Source organism: Crocodylus siamensis, chromosome 4 (genome assembly GCF_052110815.1).
Source record: "Crocodylus siamensis isolate JL-2025a chromosome 4, ASM5211081v1, whole genome shotgun sequence".
In the NCBI taxonomy this organism is placed as follows: domain Eukaryota; kingdom Metazoa; phylum Chordata; order Crocodylia; family Crocodylidae; genus Crocodylus; species Crocodylus siamensis.
In genome coordinates, this window is record NC_143398.1 from 50,695,148 (window position 1) to 50,711,338 (window position 16,191).

Sequence of the window (16,191 nt, forward strand, 5' to 3'; positions counted from 1 at the left end):
TTTGGATATGTGAAAGGCTGAACGACATTTGCTGGATTTTGTATTCATTCCACTCCATCCTCAATTACCAACACTTTAGGAGGACTTAGGGATAGATGAAGAATAAATGTTGCCATGGTTGGTCCAGAAAATTCACCAGAGAATGATGTGAGGCTCTTTCTGCTTGTCAGGAGTATAAGTATTGCATTCATACCAATGCCCTTGCTGAGCCAGGAGATCAGGACCACAATGCAGATCCTACTATTTTAAAGCATGCTGAGCTATCGCTACTTCTGTCCGTATTACCTAAAGAGACAGACTGGAACAAAAATAAGAGCCTCTGGCTGGATTCCTTCCACATGTAGATCTTGAGGCACCTGCCTGATTTTCAGAATGTTGCTTTCACAGCAAGGATTATTCACACTGGGCCAGATCATAAGCTAATATAAATGTCCCTGGCTTTACTGACATCAATAGAGCTACACCAGTTTACACCACTGAGGATTTGGTTTGCTTTATCTCTCAAAGACATCAGTTTTGAATTATGACTCCAAAGTGGCTGTGAAGACATCAGCAATTCAGTAGTTCTTCAGTAAATGACAAGTGAATTACAGAAGTCGAAGGGTGTTGAATTTTAAAGTGCCTATGTTGTACACAAACCTACACAGAACAAATTTTATTTTTATTGTTAAGAATGTGCCTCATGCTATGGGTAATAACTGATCTACTGGTATAAAGGCTTAATTAAGATCACATTCTAAGGGACCACATTATTTAAAATTTAGAATAACTTTCTGCAGACACAGATAATTACCAATGCAATTTTGCATTGGCAATTATTTATGAGCATAATTAAGGTCACTTGTATATTCAACTATTTGACATACAGGTGAAATCAGGTAATAAGATGTCTAAATGAACTGAACTGCACCAATAAATAATTGTAGATGTAACAGTGCTCCCCCTAAACCCAGCCTCAGAAGATACATTTTTAAAACATGGCACCAAAACCTTGATTTTTAAGGTATTTAGGTACTTAAGGATGCAAATACACACAAGGAGATTTTCAAAAGCATGTTAGACATCACTCCCACAGAAGTTACACAGATCAAGGATTTGAACATATTATCACTGCCAGGTTCCAGGTGTGTGTCCTAGCCAGTGGGCAGTCAGATGTCCTGGGCAAAGAACTTCTCTGTTTCTCCTGTTCTAACTGTCCCATGTCATATCACCAGTTAAATAGTTATTGTGCCAGATAGAGTGAGTGAAACTGACTGGCTAGGCCAGTGGCTGAAATGCTCACCTGAGATGTGGGTTCAAGTTTCATAGTTTCTAGGGTCGGAAAGGATCATTGAGTCTGACCCCCTGCCATGGCAGGAAAGCGTACTGCGGTCAAACAACCCAGCAAGGTGTTTGTCTAGCCTCCTCTTAAAGACCCCCAGGGTAGGAGCCAGCACCACTTCTCTTGGAAGTTGGTTCCAGATCCTAGCTGCCCTGACAGTGAAGTAGCGCCTCCTGATGTCTAGTCTGAATCTACCCTCTGCCAGCTTGTGACCGTTATTTCTTGTCACTCCTGGCACTGCTTGGGGGAACAGGGACTTCCCCAGTGCCTGCTGGTCCCCACTGACTAGTTTGTAACAGGCCACTAGATCCCTCCCTCAGCCTTCTCTTGTGGAGGCTGAACAGGTTCAGGTCCCGTAGCCTGTCCACGTAGGGCCTGCCCTGCTGCCCCCTGATCATGCAAGTGGCCCTCCTCTGGACCCTCTCCATGCTGTCCACATCCCTCTTGAAGTGCGGCACCCAGAACTGGATGCAGTACTCCAGCTGCAGCCTGACCAGTGCCGCATAGAGGGGGAGGATCACCTCCTTGGATCTGCTTGAGATGCGTCTGTGGATGCATGACACGGTGCGGTTGGCCTTCCTGACTGCATCCCCACACTGCTGGCCCATGTTCATCTTGGCATCAATGATGACTCCAAGATCCTTTTCTGCCTCTGTACTGACGAGAAGGGAGTTCTCCAGCCTGTAGGTATGCTGCTGGTTCTTCCTCCCCAGGTGCAATACCTTGCACTTGTTGGTGTTGAATCCCATCCTATTCTCATCTGCCTACCCCTGTACCCTGTCTAGGTCCAATTGCAGCCTATTCCTACCTTCTAGTGTGTCCACATCCCCCCACATCTTAATGTCATCAGCAAATTTGAACAGAGTGCTTTTTACCGCCTCGTCCAAGTCACTGATGAAGATGTTGAACAGTGCGGGCCCGAGGACCAACCCCTGGGGGACCCCACTGCCCATATCCCTCCAGGTTGAAAATGACCCGTCCACTACCACTCCCAGGTGCAGCCCTCCAGCCAGTTAGCGACCCATTTGACTGTGTAGGTGTCAACACCACAGTCCCCCAGTTTCTTAATGAGAACGGGGTGAGAGACAGTGTTGAAGGACTTCCGAAATTCCAGGAAGACTATGTCCACTGCTACTCCTGCATCTAAGGATTTGGTGATCTGGTTGTAGAAGGCCACCACGTTGGTCTGACATGACCTGCCTCTAATGAACCCATGTTGGTTGCCCCTAAGCATAATCTCCCCTGCTGGCCCCTCGTGGACATGTGCCAGAATAATTCTCTCAAAAAGCTTACCCAGGATTGAGGTAAGACTAACTGGCCTATAGTTTCCCGGGTCCTCCTTCTTCCCCTTTTCGAAGATGGGAACCATGTTGGCCCTCTTCCAGTCCTCTGGCACCACAGCAGAGCACCACGAGTGCTCATAAAGCCGCGCCGGGGTCCCGCAATGACCTCGGCTAATTCTCTCAGTACTCGAGGGTGGAGATCGTCTGGATCAGCTGATTTGAACACATCCAGTCCCTCCAGAAGTTCCCTGACTAGTTCTTCACTAACCCTGGGCCTAGATGTGCCTCCCCTGGGATCTAAGGGGGGCCCAGAGGGGGAGTGGCTGTTCCGGTCCCTGCTCAGGAAAATGGAGGCAAAGAAATCATTAAATATATTAGCTTTGTCATCTGGTGTGACGACTAAATTTCCTAGCTTGTCCTGCAGGGGCCCCACGTTACCCGGAACCTTCTTTTTACCCCCTATGTATTTAAAAAAGGACTTCTTATTGTCCTTAATCTGGAAAGCTGGTCCCAGTTCCATCTCCGCCTTGGTCTTCCTGACTGCCCCCCTGCAGCCCCAAGCAACCACAGTATAGTCCTCCCTGGTGATGGCCCCTCCCTTCCATTGGGTGTATGCCTCCCTTTTTGCTAGGAGACATTCCCAGATACTTTTGGTGAACCATAGGGGCTTTTGTACCCTTTGATCTGCGTTGGGATTACCTCCCTTTGGGCTTGGAGGATCATCTCCGTAAGGAGCAACCACTCTTCTTGGACACCTGGCTCCCCTTCCCTCCCCTCCGGGACCTCAGTGCTTCCCCAACTATTCTCCTTAGCTCATTGAAGTCCACCTTCCTGAAATCTAGGGCTGCTGCCTTGCTGTAGGCCTTTGCCACCTTGTGCTGGATGGTGAATTCCAGCAGGTGATGATCACTGTCACCCAGGTGGTCAAGCACCCGCAGCCCCCTCACCAGGTCATCACCCATGGTCAGCACCAGGTCCAACAGGGCATCTCCCCTGGTGGGGCTGTACACCTTCTAGGTTAAATGAAGGTCCTCCATTTCGGTTAGGAACCTACGTGATTGGTCAGACCTGGCTGACTGCTCTTCCCAGCAGATGTCTGGAAAGTTCAGGTCACCCATGATGACCATGTCCTTTGACCTAACTACCTCTGTGAGCTGACTTAAGAATTCCTGGTTTAGCTCTTCCCCTTGGTTGGGAGGTCTGTAGTAAACCCCCACCGTTAAGTCTCTTTCCCCTCGACTGCCTTGTATTCTAACCCAGAGCACTTCAGAGTGCCCCTCCTCTGATTCTTTGCTAATTGACGAGGATGTGTATTCCTCCTTAATGTAGAGTGCCACGCCCCCACCTTTCCTCCCTATCCTATCCCTCCTGTACAGCCTATATCCCTTGATTTTCACCGCCCAGTCATGCGTTGGGTCCCACCACATTTCAGTGAGCCCCACTATGTCCAGGTTGGTGTCAGCTAGCAGGAGGCTAAGTTCCTCTTGCTTGTTTCCCATACTATGAGCATTTGTGTAGAGGCTTTTGAGGCCTCCTGTGGATGTGTGCACTGGACCCCTACTTCCAGCATTACTCCGGCCCCTGTTGCTTACCTGTGTATATGTTCCGCTCGTCAGTCTAGGCTAGGTCGTACTTGTGGGTGTTGCTTGGTTTGGCAGTCCAAGGCTTCAAAGTTCCTCCATCAAAATATTTAATTATTTATTGGGCAAGAATATAAATGAAAATGTCCCAGTTCCCAGCTTAGCACCAGCACCAGGACAGAGACCCATCCCATACGGCCAGATCTCTTTTGTATAAGATTGTAGACACACCAGAAGATACTAATAAATTCAAGCCTTACTGACAAGATAAGTCTTTCTCCACCCAGTTTGAGGATCTTGCTTCAAGGCTTCAGCTTTAACTAGTTCAACTAGTTTAACTAGTGGCTTTTGAGCACATCAGCACTTAGGTGGTTCAGGAGAAACTCATATCACCTCCATACTGAGCCTAGACCTGCTGTTAAGAAGTATACTTAGCCCCTTTCTTCCCCACAGTCCATGCCAAAGCTCAGAAATTAGGCAATGTAGCCAGCTTAGAGCAGCCCTAAGTACATGCCAAGAAGCATATCCAAGATAGAGAGTCTGAGAGCTGTACTGAGGTGTGTGCTCACTGCCAACTACACTGCCTTAGTTCTAGGACTTGCTTCTCAGTGGCAAGTTCAGGCTTGGCATGGAATCCATATAAGCAAGCCATTAGGCACCCAAGTGTGGTAATTCCTCTGACCCTGACCAGAGGCGCAAGACCCTCTAACCAGGAACCTCTGGATTTAAGGATGTCAGTGGCTCTTAAGATGGTGGATTTAGTACTTTTGAGGATCTAGGCTTCTATGCTTAAAAAAGTAGTGTGGAAGGGTGAGAAGGATTCTTTAAGAAAATCCAGCATTGTCTTGCAGAAACATTTGCTTAGCTTAGATCCCAATCCTGCAATTTCATATGTGCAAGCAAAGTGGTCTGTCTGTATGAATGCATCTACAAATGGGGCTAACTTCTGGGCAGTTAAGGGCCAGACTGCATGGGCTCCAGACATGTGGCCACATGCCACCCAACTGTCCCCCTCAGAGGCCCTACGCCCCTCTTGCATGGGAAATTCTTCTCCTTGGTTATTCATCATAACTTATGTCCCTACACTCAAATCCTGGTCCCACTGGGAATTTTGTGGTTGATCTTAATCAGGCCAGGATTTCAGCCCCATGTTTTGATCTTGTCACTAGTTTCCATTTAATCACACCTATTCAGTCTTCAGGCTTTGCCACTCCCTTCCTTTGCCCCTCTTCACCATCTGGGGAGACTCTAGTTGGCAAATATATTGTCAACTATTCTCCTCTACTGAGGAATAAGGTTTATTCATGTAAGCTCAAGAAAAATGCAATTCTTCCATCCAGCCTTCTGAACCAAGTCACATTTTTGGTACAGGGTTCTTAGGCCCAGACTCTCAAAGGTATTTGGATGCATGCACAAGTCCATCATTAGGTTCTACCAATAGACCCTGAGTAATGTCCCTACTAAGGCTTCTCTCCTACCTAGCTCCTGGTCTTCTCAGACTTTTCTCTTAGGCTTTTTGACTAAGTGCTCTTGAGAGTTAGTCTAGGCCTCTTCACCAGCCCTTTCTTGGCTGATCTACTTTGACTGCATTCTTTTCGAAAAAATAAATCCTACCTGTGGACACTCTATACAAAAATGAACTAGAAACCAATATACATTCCTCATATTTAGAAAGCCGAAGATATAGTTCATGTGCTATTATTAAAGGTACATAATTTTCAAGCCATTCATGGAATTCTTTCAGTGCATTTGCTCAATCTATTTGATGTGTGCCTGCTCTTACCAGGTATTTCTTTGTCATTCCGTTAACGGTAATTATTTGAAAAAATATGTCTGAGGTATCTACATGTTTAGTTTCATATATCTGGATATACAAAATGGAGGAATTGGCTTACCTAAAGTAATCATAAAGTAAGAAATGTACAGTTTGGAGTGACGGAACTTTTATAGCTTAATTACCCCAAAAGTAAATTCTTAAAAGAAGCAGTTAATGCCCACACAAAATCTGTGAACCACTTACATACCACTCTATAGCACCCAATACAGTGCTACATAAAGATACCCAAGTTTGTTCTGAATGAACTATATTCAGTACTGAAAGCAGTGCAGCCATGTAGCTCAGCACTCTCTTCCTGGCCTAATATACCCTGTTTCTCAGCAGGACTCAGCACTGTGTTGTAAAGACATATCCTTAGTGCCATATAAGCTCTCAAGATTGGACATAAGCAGAATATAGAATCATAGAAAAGTATGGACAGCAGGGACCTCTGGAGATATCTAGTTCAACCCCCTGCTTGAGGAAAGATCGTATCTATCCAAATCATCTCATATAAAATCCTTGTCTAACCTATTACTAAAATTACACAGGCGGCCCTGTCATGCACTAAATTGTCAGAGGTAAAGCAAGGGGATTATGGTGGCCAATATCCTGCTTCTGAAAGGGTTGTTAAAATATGCTCAAGAGATCCACGAAAGAGGGCAACAGAAGAAGGCAAAACTTTCTACAGTGCATACCAGTCTGACTGCAGTAAAATTCTTTCCCAACCCAAATGTGGTAATTCAGAGATTTCAGAGATTTCATAGACATTAGGGCTGGAAGGGACCTCGGAAGATCATCGAGTCCAGCCACCCACCCGAAGGGCAGGAAGTCAGCTGGGGTCATAGGATCCCAGCAAGATAAGCATCCAATTTGCTCTTGAAGGTGTTCAGTGTAGGTGCTTGAACCACCTCCGATGGCAGGCTGTTCCAGACCTCGGGGGCTCAGACAGTAAAGCAATTCTTCCATATGTCCCTCTGACCCTAACCAGAGGGGCAAGACCCTCTAGCCAGGAACCTCTGGATTTTAGTCCCAGCAGGGACACTAGCACATCCCAGTCAAAATCCCAAGCCTTGTCTGCAGCCAACACTTCTGAGGAAGGCAAAAAATTCTAACCAATGTTTATCCAAAATCTTCTTGAACATCTCCAATGGTGACTCCACAGCTTTCCTAATCTACTGCCTCACTACTTTAACAGTGATGAAAGTTTTTCCTGATATCCAGTCTAAACATAGTTTGCTGCAACTTCCTGCTCTCTGTAGCAGAAGAAACAGAGAAAAGCTGTTCTCCTCCTTCTGTACAACAGCCCTTCAGATATTTGAAGACTGCTATCATGTCCCCTCCTAATCACCTTTTCCTTTAACCTCTCCTTTGCATGACTTGCCTTCCAAAACCTTCATCATTTTTGTTGCCCACCTTCAGGACCCTCTCTAACTTCTCCATGTCCTTTCTGAATCACAGAGCCCAAAACTGCACAGAGTACTTTAGGTGAGGCCTAACTGATGCTGAATAAAGAGTCACTGTCACATCCTGTATCTTGCACTTAATGATCTGATTGATGCAGCCCAAAACCCCATTCACTTTTTGGGCAGCTGAGTCAACTGCAGCCTCATATTGAATTTGTGATCCACCAAGACTCCTAGCTCCTTCCCTATAGTGCTGCTATCCAGCCAGCTGTCACCAATTTTGTATACATGTTTTTTATTCTTTGAGAAGTGCAGCACTTTGCATTTGTCAGCATCAAACTTTATTCTGTTAGCTCCAGCCCAGCTTTCCAATCTGTCAATTGCACTTCTTCTGACTTGCACTCCCGTCCCCCAGTGTGTTTGCAGACCTTTCCAGTTACATGTCATCTGTATACTTGCCCAAGATGCTTTCTGTTCCAGTATCCAAAGAAATATTAAACACATTGAACACCCCTGGGCCTAGAAGAGACCACTGTGGGACTCTACCTCCTGTCATTCAAAACCTCCTGCCATTCCTACATGCCTCTGCTTATAAGTACCCTTTCTTTGTAGCTATTGAGCCAAATGAATATCCACCTATGGTAGTTTTATCTAGCCCACATTTGTTCAATTTGTTTCTGATAAAGTTCCATGAGAGCTCTTTGCATAAGGAAAAATGCTATGTGAAATTAGTTATACCCTCCAAGGAGTGTTTATTGGTTTTAAAAAACCCAAAAAACAAAACATGCTTTTCCATTCCTGTGGCTCCTTCGGGCTTGAACATACTCCATCTGAAGTCAATGGGTTTTACTGGGGACTTCAATGATTATTTTAAAAGTGCAACAAACCCCAAACAATTTCTATAGCACCTTAACATAAAGGACTGCAATTTAAGTCTCCCAAGAGGTGCTAATAGTGAGACAACCCTATAAATCCACTCTCTAAAGATTTTCTTGTGACTTGGATGGATGTTCACAATGTAGGAGGATCAAAATCGCCCCACTAGAAATGAACTTTTTTGTAATGGTCTTGAAATCAAACTACATTTTGGCAGCTGTTTTCTTTTCTGTGCTTTTCTCTGAGGTAATCTTCCATAAAAAGAAATATACAGGAGGGCAGAAGAATGTGCTCCCTGAAGTATTATCCAAAACCCACATGCTTTTTTAATTTCCAATATTGTGAAATCCAATAAAAAGCAGAGTAAATGAAATATCACTCAGGGAGACAGAAACAGGCACCTTTGATCATCAATGCCAAATCTCAGCACTCACATTTCATTCTAGTGGTTCCCATGACATCATCCGACTCCTATGATGTCCATGGCCTTGTAGCCCTGTCATCATTGAATACTGTCATGTGTATTGGCACACACACACTGCTATTTGTATGTCACCGCATGCTTTCTTGCACCAGCTAGTCTGAGGAGAAAGGCTGGCCTTTTATGAGCAAACGGGCTTCGGAAATACATTATTCTAGCCGTAAAACAATTACCATAAAATACATTGCCTGTTCTGTACAGTCTTCCCCAGGGTTTTAATAAATTGGCTAATGGCAGATACAGGTAATCTCTGGGAGTCCCGGTTTCCGCTCACCAAACATCCCTGACCTAAAATGAGCACGTTAGGGTCCCTCTCCTGGCGCTGCAAGTCCAAAACAGGGAGTCCGTGGGGCAACCACGGCCTTTCAGACAAAAATCAAGCCATGAAGGCTCGCATCTGAACAGCATCCAGGATCCCTAATGCGCGGCAAAGCCTGGCCCAAATGAGCTCCTTCCCAGGCCAGAATGGTAAGTGAGAAGGGGTGGCTGGAGGAGTGCAAAGGCAGAGCCAAAGGGGAGAGAGCCTAAATCCCCTCCCCACCCCTTCCTCCTCAGGCTTGCCCAGATTCCCCAAGACACCCAGCTCAGCTAAGTATTGCAATGGAAATGTGCTGCTGCTGCTGCTGCTGCGCCTGCCTTGCCCTCATTGAGGCGGCTGCTGCTGCTGCTGCTGCTGCTGCTGCGTTACTGGGAGATATTGTGCCGCTGCGACAGGGGAGGACGAGGCAAGCAGCTCAAGGAGGCTCAGTGAGCATGCGCCGCCCAAGCCAGTGACTGGATTCTCAGTCAAGGTACCAAGGCAAAAATAAATAAATAAATAATAATAATAAAAAAAAATCAGCAATTTATAGAAAGAAGCAGCTCTGGTGTGTGGGGATCTCCAGCACCAACAGGTAGGAGGAGAGGGGTTGGGGGGGGGAGGGGGGCACAGGGCTGATGCAGCTGCAGGTCTGTGCACGGAGAGGGAGAGCTCCCTCCCTTGGGGATTTTTTTTTTTTTTTTTTTTTTTTTAATAAACTGCATAATGGAAGTGGACACGGACAATGCCTCTTCCGCGGGGCTCCCCGCGAGCTCCCCGTAGCTGGAGACAGTGGCCGGGCTCGGGCGGATGGAGCTGCAAAGCCGCCGCGGCGGCGCTCCGCCGGAGCACAGGAGCGTTTCGTCCCCGCATCGCTGTGTACGTATGTGCATGGAGAGGGGCGAGCGGGGAGCGGGGGGAAGCGGCTGGGGGGAGGCTGATTTCATGGTTTTAAACCGTTGCCATGATCTGATCAGCCTCTGTTTACACAGCAGCAATCAGGCGCTTTGTGCGGGGTAAGAATGCACGGGTTTGACTGGGATTCAGTGCGAGTCGCCTTTGTACACCCGAGGTGGCATAGGAAACACTCCATGGGAATAACAGAGCAGCCTGATCCTGCCTGCTGTGGCTCCCGGGTCCCTGGCTCGGGAAAAGCAGCAGTGTCTTCCTCTGATGATGATGATTATTTTCTGTGCATGAAATATATTCTGTTGCAGTTCACAGGGAGGAGTGGAGCCCCAAAAGAGAGCTCCATTTATTCTCTCTATTAAAGCCAACCCTTCCAAATGGACGGGCACTTATTCCTTGGGTGTGTTTCCTTATTTTTCTTCAGTATTGAGATGAACCCGGGTTTAATCATGATCATCATAATATTGGGCTTCAAAGATTCGCATTACCAAGAGCAGGGGGAAAAGCCCTCCCCCCCTAAAACACAGTGCTGTGGTCTGTCTAGCCTATGTGTTTATTTCAGAGCCTGAATGATAAAATCTTGGTTTATAGGGGGATGTAATGAATACATTTTATCTTTAAAATGTGCATGAACTAACATTGTGTGATTAATGTGCTTTGGTGACTTGGGTTAAAAAACATAAATTCTGCAGGGTTTCTTTGGGCGTGATCCATATCAACACAGCAGCTGCCTCTAAAACATTGACAAATACTGTAGATGTAAAATAAATGTAGGTAATGTCAAAATCTCAGCAGCCTTTTAGGATTTTTCAAAGATGTGAATGATTAATTTCTGGACTTGCAAGCTGGGGATTATTTTATTCACAAAGCCTCCAAGGCTTTAGCTGGGCATTTGTGTATTCTACCTAATATAAGGGACATTGTTTGGTCAGCTCTAAAATTGTAAGCAATTCAAATCCATGAAATCTGAAAATAACGTTATACAGAAAGTATGCAGGTCATATAAAGAACATGCCTCATGGTTTTTAAAAACAAATAATAGTACTCAAATTTACACCTTCCTTTGGTTCTTCCTCCATAAATTAACATCTTTGTTAGCACTTTATGACATCATTACTTGTTAACTTAAGAACTGATAGCTCATTTTTTTTCAGATATTTTGATGGCATGACAAATCAGAAAGAAGAAAAGAGGATGTACTGTATGACTAGACGCAAGATCAGTTCTGTTTGTGGATTACATTTTCAGTAAGATGTATGGATCTATTTTTTCCTTGTTCTTATATATAGATCATGAGACTTGACTGAGGCAATATCTATATCATCCATCCATCTATGGCGAACTACAGCCATGCAGCTGACAACATTTTACAAAATCTCTCTCCTTTAACAGCCTTTCTGAAACTGACTTCCCTGGGTTTCATAATAGGAGTCAGTGTGGTGGGTAACCTTCTGATCTCCATTTTGCTAGTCAAAGATAAGACCTTGCATAGAGCTCCTTACTACTTCTTGTTGGATCTTTGCTGCTCAGATATCCTCAGATCTGCAATTTGTTTCCCCTTTGTTTTCACCTCTGTAAAAAATGGCTCTACTTGGACATATGGGACTCTTACTTGCAAAGTGATTGCCTTTTTGGGGGTGTTGTCCTGCTTCCACACTGCTTTCATGCTGTTCTGCATAAGTGTCACCAGATACTTAGCTATTGCCCACCACCGTTTTTATACAAAGAGGCTGACCTTCTGGACTTGTTTGGCAGTAATCTGTATGGTGTGGACCCTTTCGGTAGCTATGGCTTTCCCCCCAGTTTTAGATGTGGGCACCTACTCATTCATTAGGGAGGAAGACCAATGTACCTTTCAGCATCGTTCCTTCAGGGCCAATGATTCTTTGGGATTTATGCTTCTTCTTGCCCTTATACTCCTAGCCACACAGCTTGTCTACCTCAAGCTGATATTTTTCGTTCATGATCGCAGGAAAATGAAGCCAGTCCAGTTTGTTGCAGCGGTGAGCCAGAACTGGACTTTTCATGGTCCCGGAGCCAGTGGTCAAGCAGCTGCTAATTGGCTGGCTGGATTTGGAAGGGGTCCCACACCACCAACCTTGCTGGGAATCAGGCAAAATGCGAACACCACAGGCAGGAGAAGGCTACTGGTTTTAGATGAGTTCAAAATGGAAAAGAGAATCAGCAGAATGTTCTACATTATGACATTTCTCTTTCTGACCTTGTGGGGTCCCTATTTGGTAGCTTGTTACTGGAGAGTTTTTGCAAGAGGGCCTGTAGTACCAGGGGGATTTCTAACGGCTGCTGTCTGGATGAGTTTTGCCCAAGCTGGAATCAATCCTTTTGTCTGCATTTTCTCCAACAGGGAGCTGAGGCGCTGTTTCAGCACAACCCTTCTTTACTGCAGAAAATCCAGGTTACCAAGGGAACCTTACTGTGTTATATGAGGGAGCATCTGTAAATCTTTAGCCTTGTGAAACACTACCATTCTCTGCTAAGCAATTGTGGCCTGTAGCCATGTCTTGAGAAGAAAATCAAGAATGGGATGTCAGCAGTTGTAAGGATTTGGGCAACATTTTGCAGTCTTTGCAATAGCTCACCTATAATCCCATTTTAAACCTAAACGTGTTCCTGCTGACCACTGCTGAAGGTTTGTAATTAAGAACAAAGGACTGAACTACTGCCCTGAATTCCTTTATGTGGTTGAAATCTAGATAATGAAAGTAGCAGGTGCTAAGTATCAGTGCTAAATGCTGTGTATATCACTACATAAAATAAGACCATCAAAAAGATTAGCATTGGACATCTTAATAAATTAAGTTGATATGAGGTTAATGTGTTGATAAAACTAATTTTAGACATCCGAAGACCTTTAAAACATTTCATACAGTTATTGTTTTGCAAAGACTGAAAATTGGGGACTCTTAAGTACTGTAACTGATTAAAGATGTGCCATGCAGTATTGGATTATCACACTTACAAATCTGTTTGCCTTGTGAGTAAGTTTTGGGGAGCATTCCAAACCAGTATTTTTGTTCAGATTAGATTTTCCATTTTTCCCCCCAAATATAATACTCTTTCTAAATACCATTTTTCCTTAACAGTGAAATTACTAGCAGTTAACTGTATTCTGTGGTTTTTGCTGATTTGGTATAAAGTTTCTTGGACTCTAATTTATATTTTTAAAAAGCTAGATATCAGTCTGTTAGGCAACGTTAATGATAATATCCAGTCCTAATTGAACAGTCATAATTATACAGAATAAACACATGTTGCCTTAAAGGGTTATCTAGTATCTTCCATTTTGTTTAGCATTGAAGCAAATAAGCAAGGAAAATTGAATCAGTAACTCTGGTCAGTCATTTGGGAGTGCATGAAAGATCACTTAATCCTCTATTTCCTTTTTTTTCCTCCCATGGTTCCCAAAATCAGTATGCACATCACTGGGATGATATGATTTTTTCTAGGTGTGCTGCCCATTCTAGTTTGTTCTGAGAAACACAGGCAGTTGATGTATGTTTATATTTTAAGACAGCTGTCATGGGGAGACCGCAGCCTTAGTATGATATCTTGCACAATTTGTGAAGCATTTATTCTACTGAAGGCACAGTCTTGTTTATATTTTCTGCACATTTTGGTGTATTGGTTGTTTTAAATTATTTAAGTTTTAAATTGTGGAAGCATATATGATTTCTTAGTATTTTAGAAATACATTAGAGTCTGTGAGTCTTTCCTTCTTTAAGATACAGATGTGTGGATTTCAATATAAAGTTGCATTTGCCAAAATTTACCTGTGTAGCCTGTTAATTTTCTTGGAATAAAATTTACATTTTTCCAGTTATACAATTAACCTTTTTTATTTTGTCTAGTGAGCTAGCATGAACTATTGAGAATGTAGCCATTATGAATTATTATTCTTTGCAGTCACTGTATTCCCAAACTGTAAATGCATGAATGATGGGGACCACAGGATTGATAAATGATATTATCTACAATAGCACTGTTGTGTAGTTTATCATAATTACCCCTCTATCTATTCCAATATGTCAGTTATATTTAAAGTTACAACACAGTATTTGACAAATTTCACAGTTTAATTTTAGAAAATGTGTATATGAAGCACAACATCATGTGTTGGACAAACCTAAAAAACATTGGCTTTCTTAATTTTTGAGAGAAAAGACTGGTGGTCTTAATTAAATATTGGTGTACTCTGTCTTTCATTGTAGTTTTATGACCAGCAAGTTAATCTATATATACACAAGCAGCAGTCAGTAACTGAAATGCTTAAATTTGTATGATAACATTATACAGCATATACAACAATTCAGAGAGCTGTATCTATATATGATCAGACAACTTGATCAAAGATTTAGTGAGCAATCTGTTTGACCTCATTTACACTTTATACTGAGGTTGATTGGTTGAGAGGCATGGCTTAATATACTGTGTTGAAACAGAAAAAATCACTACAATAATGACTCCTCATCAGTATAAGAATATTTCAGAACATAATTTGAAATGGGACCAAGAGACTGCTACCAAAAATACTTTTTTTTATTACACTGAAAAAGGTTTTGAAATTAAGACAGCTAAAACAATTCTCTGCAATAGCAAATGGAATAAAAAATAAATTATATATTGAGAAAAATTCTGAAACTTATCCCACTAAGTTTGCTAAAAGGTTGATTGGTAATAACTTCAGTCTAATTTCTATAAAATAGTAACCTTTACAAGGAACATTGATATTACATATTGTAATAAAGTACATATAAATAACTAAAGTTGTAAATACAGTTATAGTAGTAGATGTAAGTTCTGAAGATTATAGCTAGGTAATTTTCAAATAAGGATTTCAAAAATTGCAGGGCCTGACCCTAGAAAACATCCATTTGTGTTTTCTTAATAACTTTATTTGGGAGGAGATGCAGGCCCCAAAATTTATATAATACTATGATTCTGGAATACTAAGAAGGCTGTACTTCTTATGCAGTAAAAAAACAAAACAAAAAAAACCTATATAAAATTATTTCCCTGGAAATTTTGCAAACAGTCAATGATGTAAATTAAAAAAATAAACAGTGAACAAGAATGAAAGCAAATATTTTGCTAAATGTTTTTCTTTTTGACAGTAATATGGAATGTTAAAGTCTGATACAATTCCTTTGGTTTTTTTAACCAACTGCAAAAGGCACCATTGTTTTATTACTTGACAACAGAGCAGAGATATTTTTCTTTTAAGTGTATTTTCATAATTACTTATGTCCCATGAGAGAGGCACTTCCTTTTATTCTGTCCCATTACAAAAAGAACAAGAGGATGTTCAGTGAAATTAAAAGGCAACATGTTAAGTAATGTTTTATGCAATATATAATTACTCTGTGGAACTCATTGGCACAGGATGTTGTTGAGGCAAGTATCCTAATAAGGATGCTACATGGATTATATGTTTACATGAATTAAATAGTGTCTCTAGTAATTCTATTGTTTGTCATTTGGATCCTAATTAGTGCATCAAACCTCACACTTCAGGGCATGCATTGACGGGGCCAGGAAGATTTCGTTGTAGAAATAGGGGCTTTTTGTTTTTCTATGAAATAACAGGGTTTAGGCCACTGCTGGAGCCAGAATACTATATGGGTAGGTTTTGTGGTCTTTTCCAGTAGAACAATTGATATCAAATGTAAAATGTCTATATTTGCATTCTATTTTTACACATTTAAGTTGAAGCTGGCTGTTTTATTTTTAATTTTACTGACTCGGCTGTGGAAAACAGGAGGGAGCAGCATGACTTCAGCCCTATTTCTTTGCCCAACTTCCCCCTGGACAGCCCCTCTCTTAATCCCACTTCCAGCTGAAATGTTTCATCTTGCTGTTCTCACTCTGCTCCCGTTCCAATGCTCTTTCATCTGTTGGCTCCACTGTCTACCCTTAATAATAGGCCCCAGGGCTTGCCAGTGTCAGTACCCTATCTGAAGAAGGAGGTAGAAGATAGCACGTTCCTTCCAGCTGCTGCTAGTAGCTCTCAGAGCTGTCATTCCTGGATTTCTGTTTCATGGAGTTTCAGCCTTGAAGTAGGAGCCATCTACATGATGTAGAGAAAAATAGTAAAAAAAAAAATACTGCAATGTTTTTGCCTTCTCAAAAAGGAAACCGCAGTCATTGATCTACCCAGAAATGATCTAATATTGAAAATCTCATTCAGTTAAAAACAGTACTAA

General features: G+C 42.8%; 1 protein-coding gene across 3 annotated transcripts; it reads left to right on the forward strand.

Moving 5' to 3' along the window:
- The first annotated feature begins 9,496 nt into the window (after nucleotides 1–9,496).
- GPR85 (G protein-coupled receptor 85) lies at nucleotides 9,497–15,023 on the forward strand. Of its 3 annotated transcripts, none has more exons than XM_090042277.1 (2): nucleotides 9,497–9,554; nucleotides 11,125–15,023. In XM_090042277.1, exon 2 carries the CDS (start codon nucleotides 11,305–11,307, stop codon nucleotides 12,415–12,417), a length of 1,113 nt encoding a protein of 370 aa, XP_089898403.1. In that variant the 5' UTR covers nucleotides 9,497–9,554; nucleotides 11,125–11,304; the 3' UTR covers nucleotides 12,418–15,023. The 3 variants fall into 3 exon arrangements, with proteins under 3 accessions (XP_089898403.1, XP_089898402.1, XP_089898400.1); XM_090042276.1 differs by having other exon boundaries at nucleotides 9,538–9,656; XM_090042274.1 differs by lacking the exon at nucleotides 9,497–9,554 and adding an exon at nucleotides 9,794–9,940.
- The last annotated feature ends 1,168 nt before the right edge of the window (nucleotides 15,024–16,191 follow it).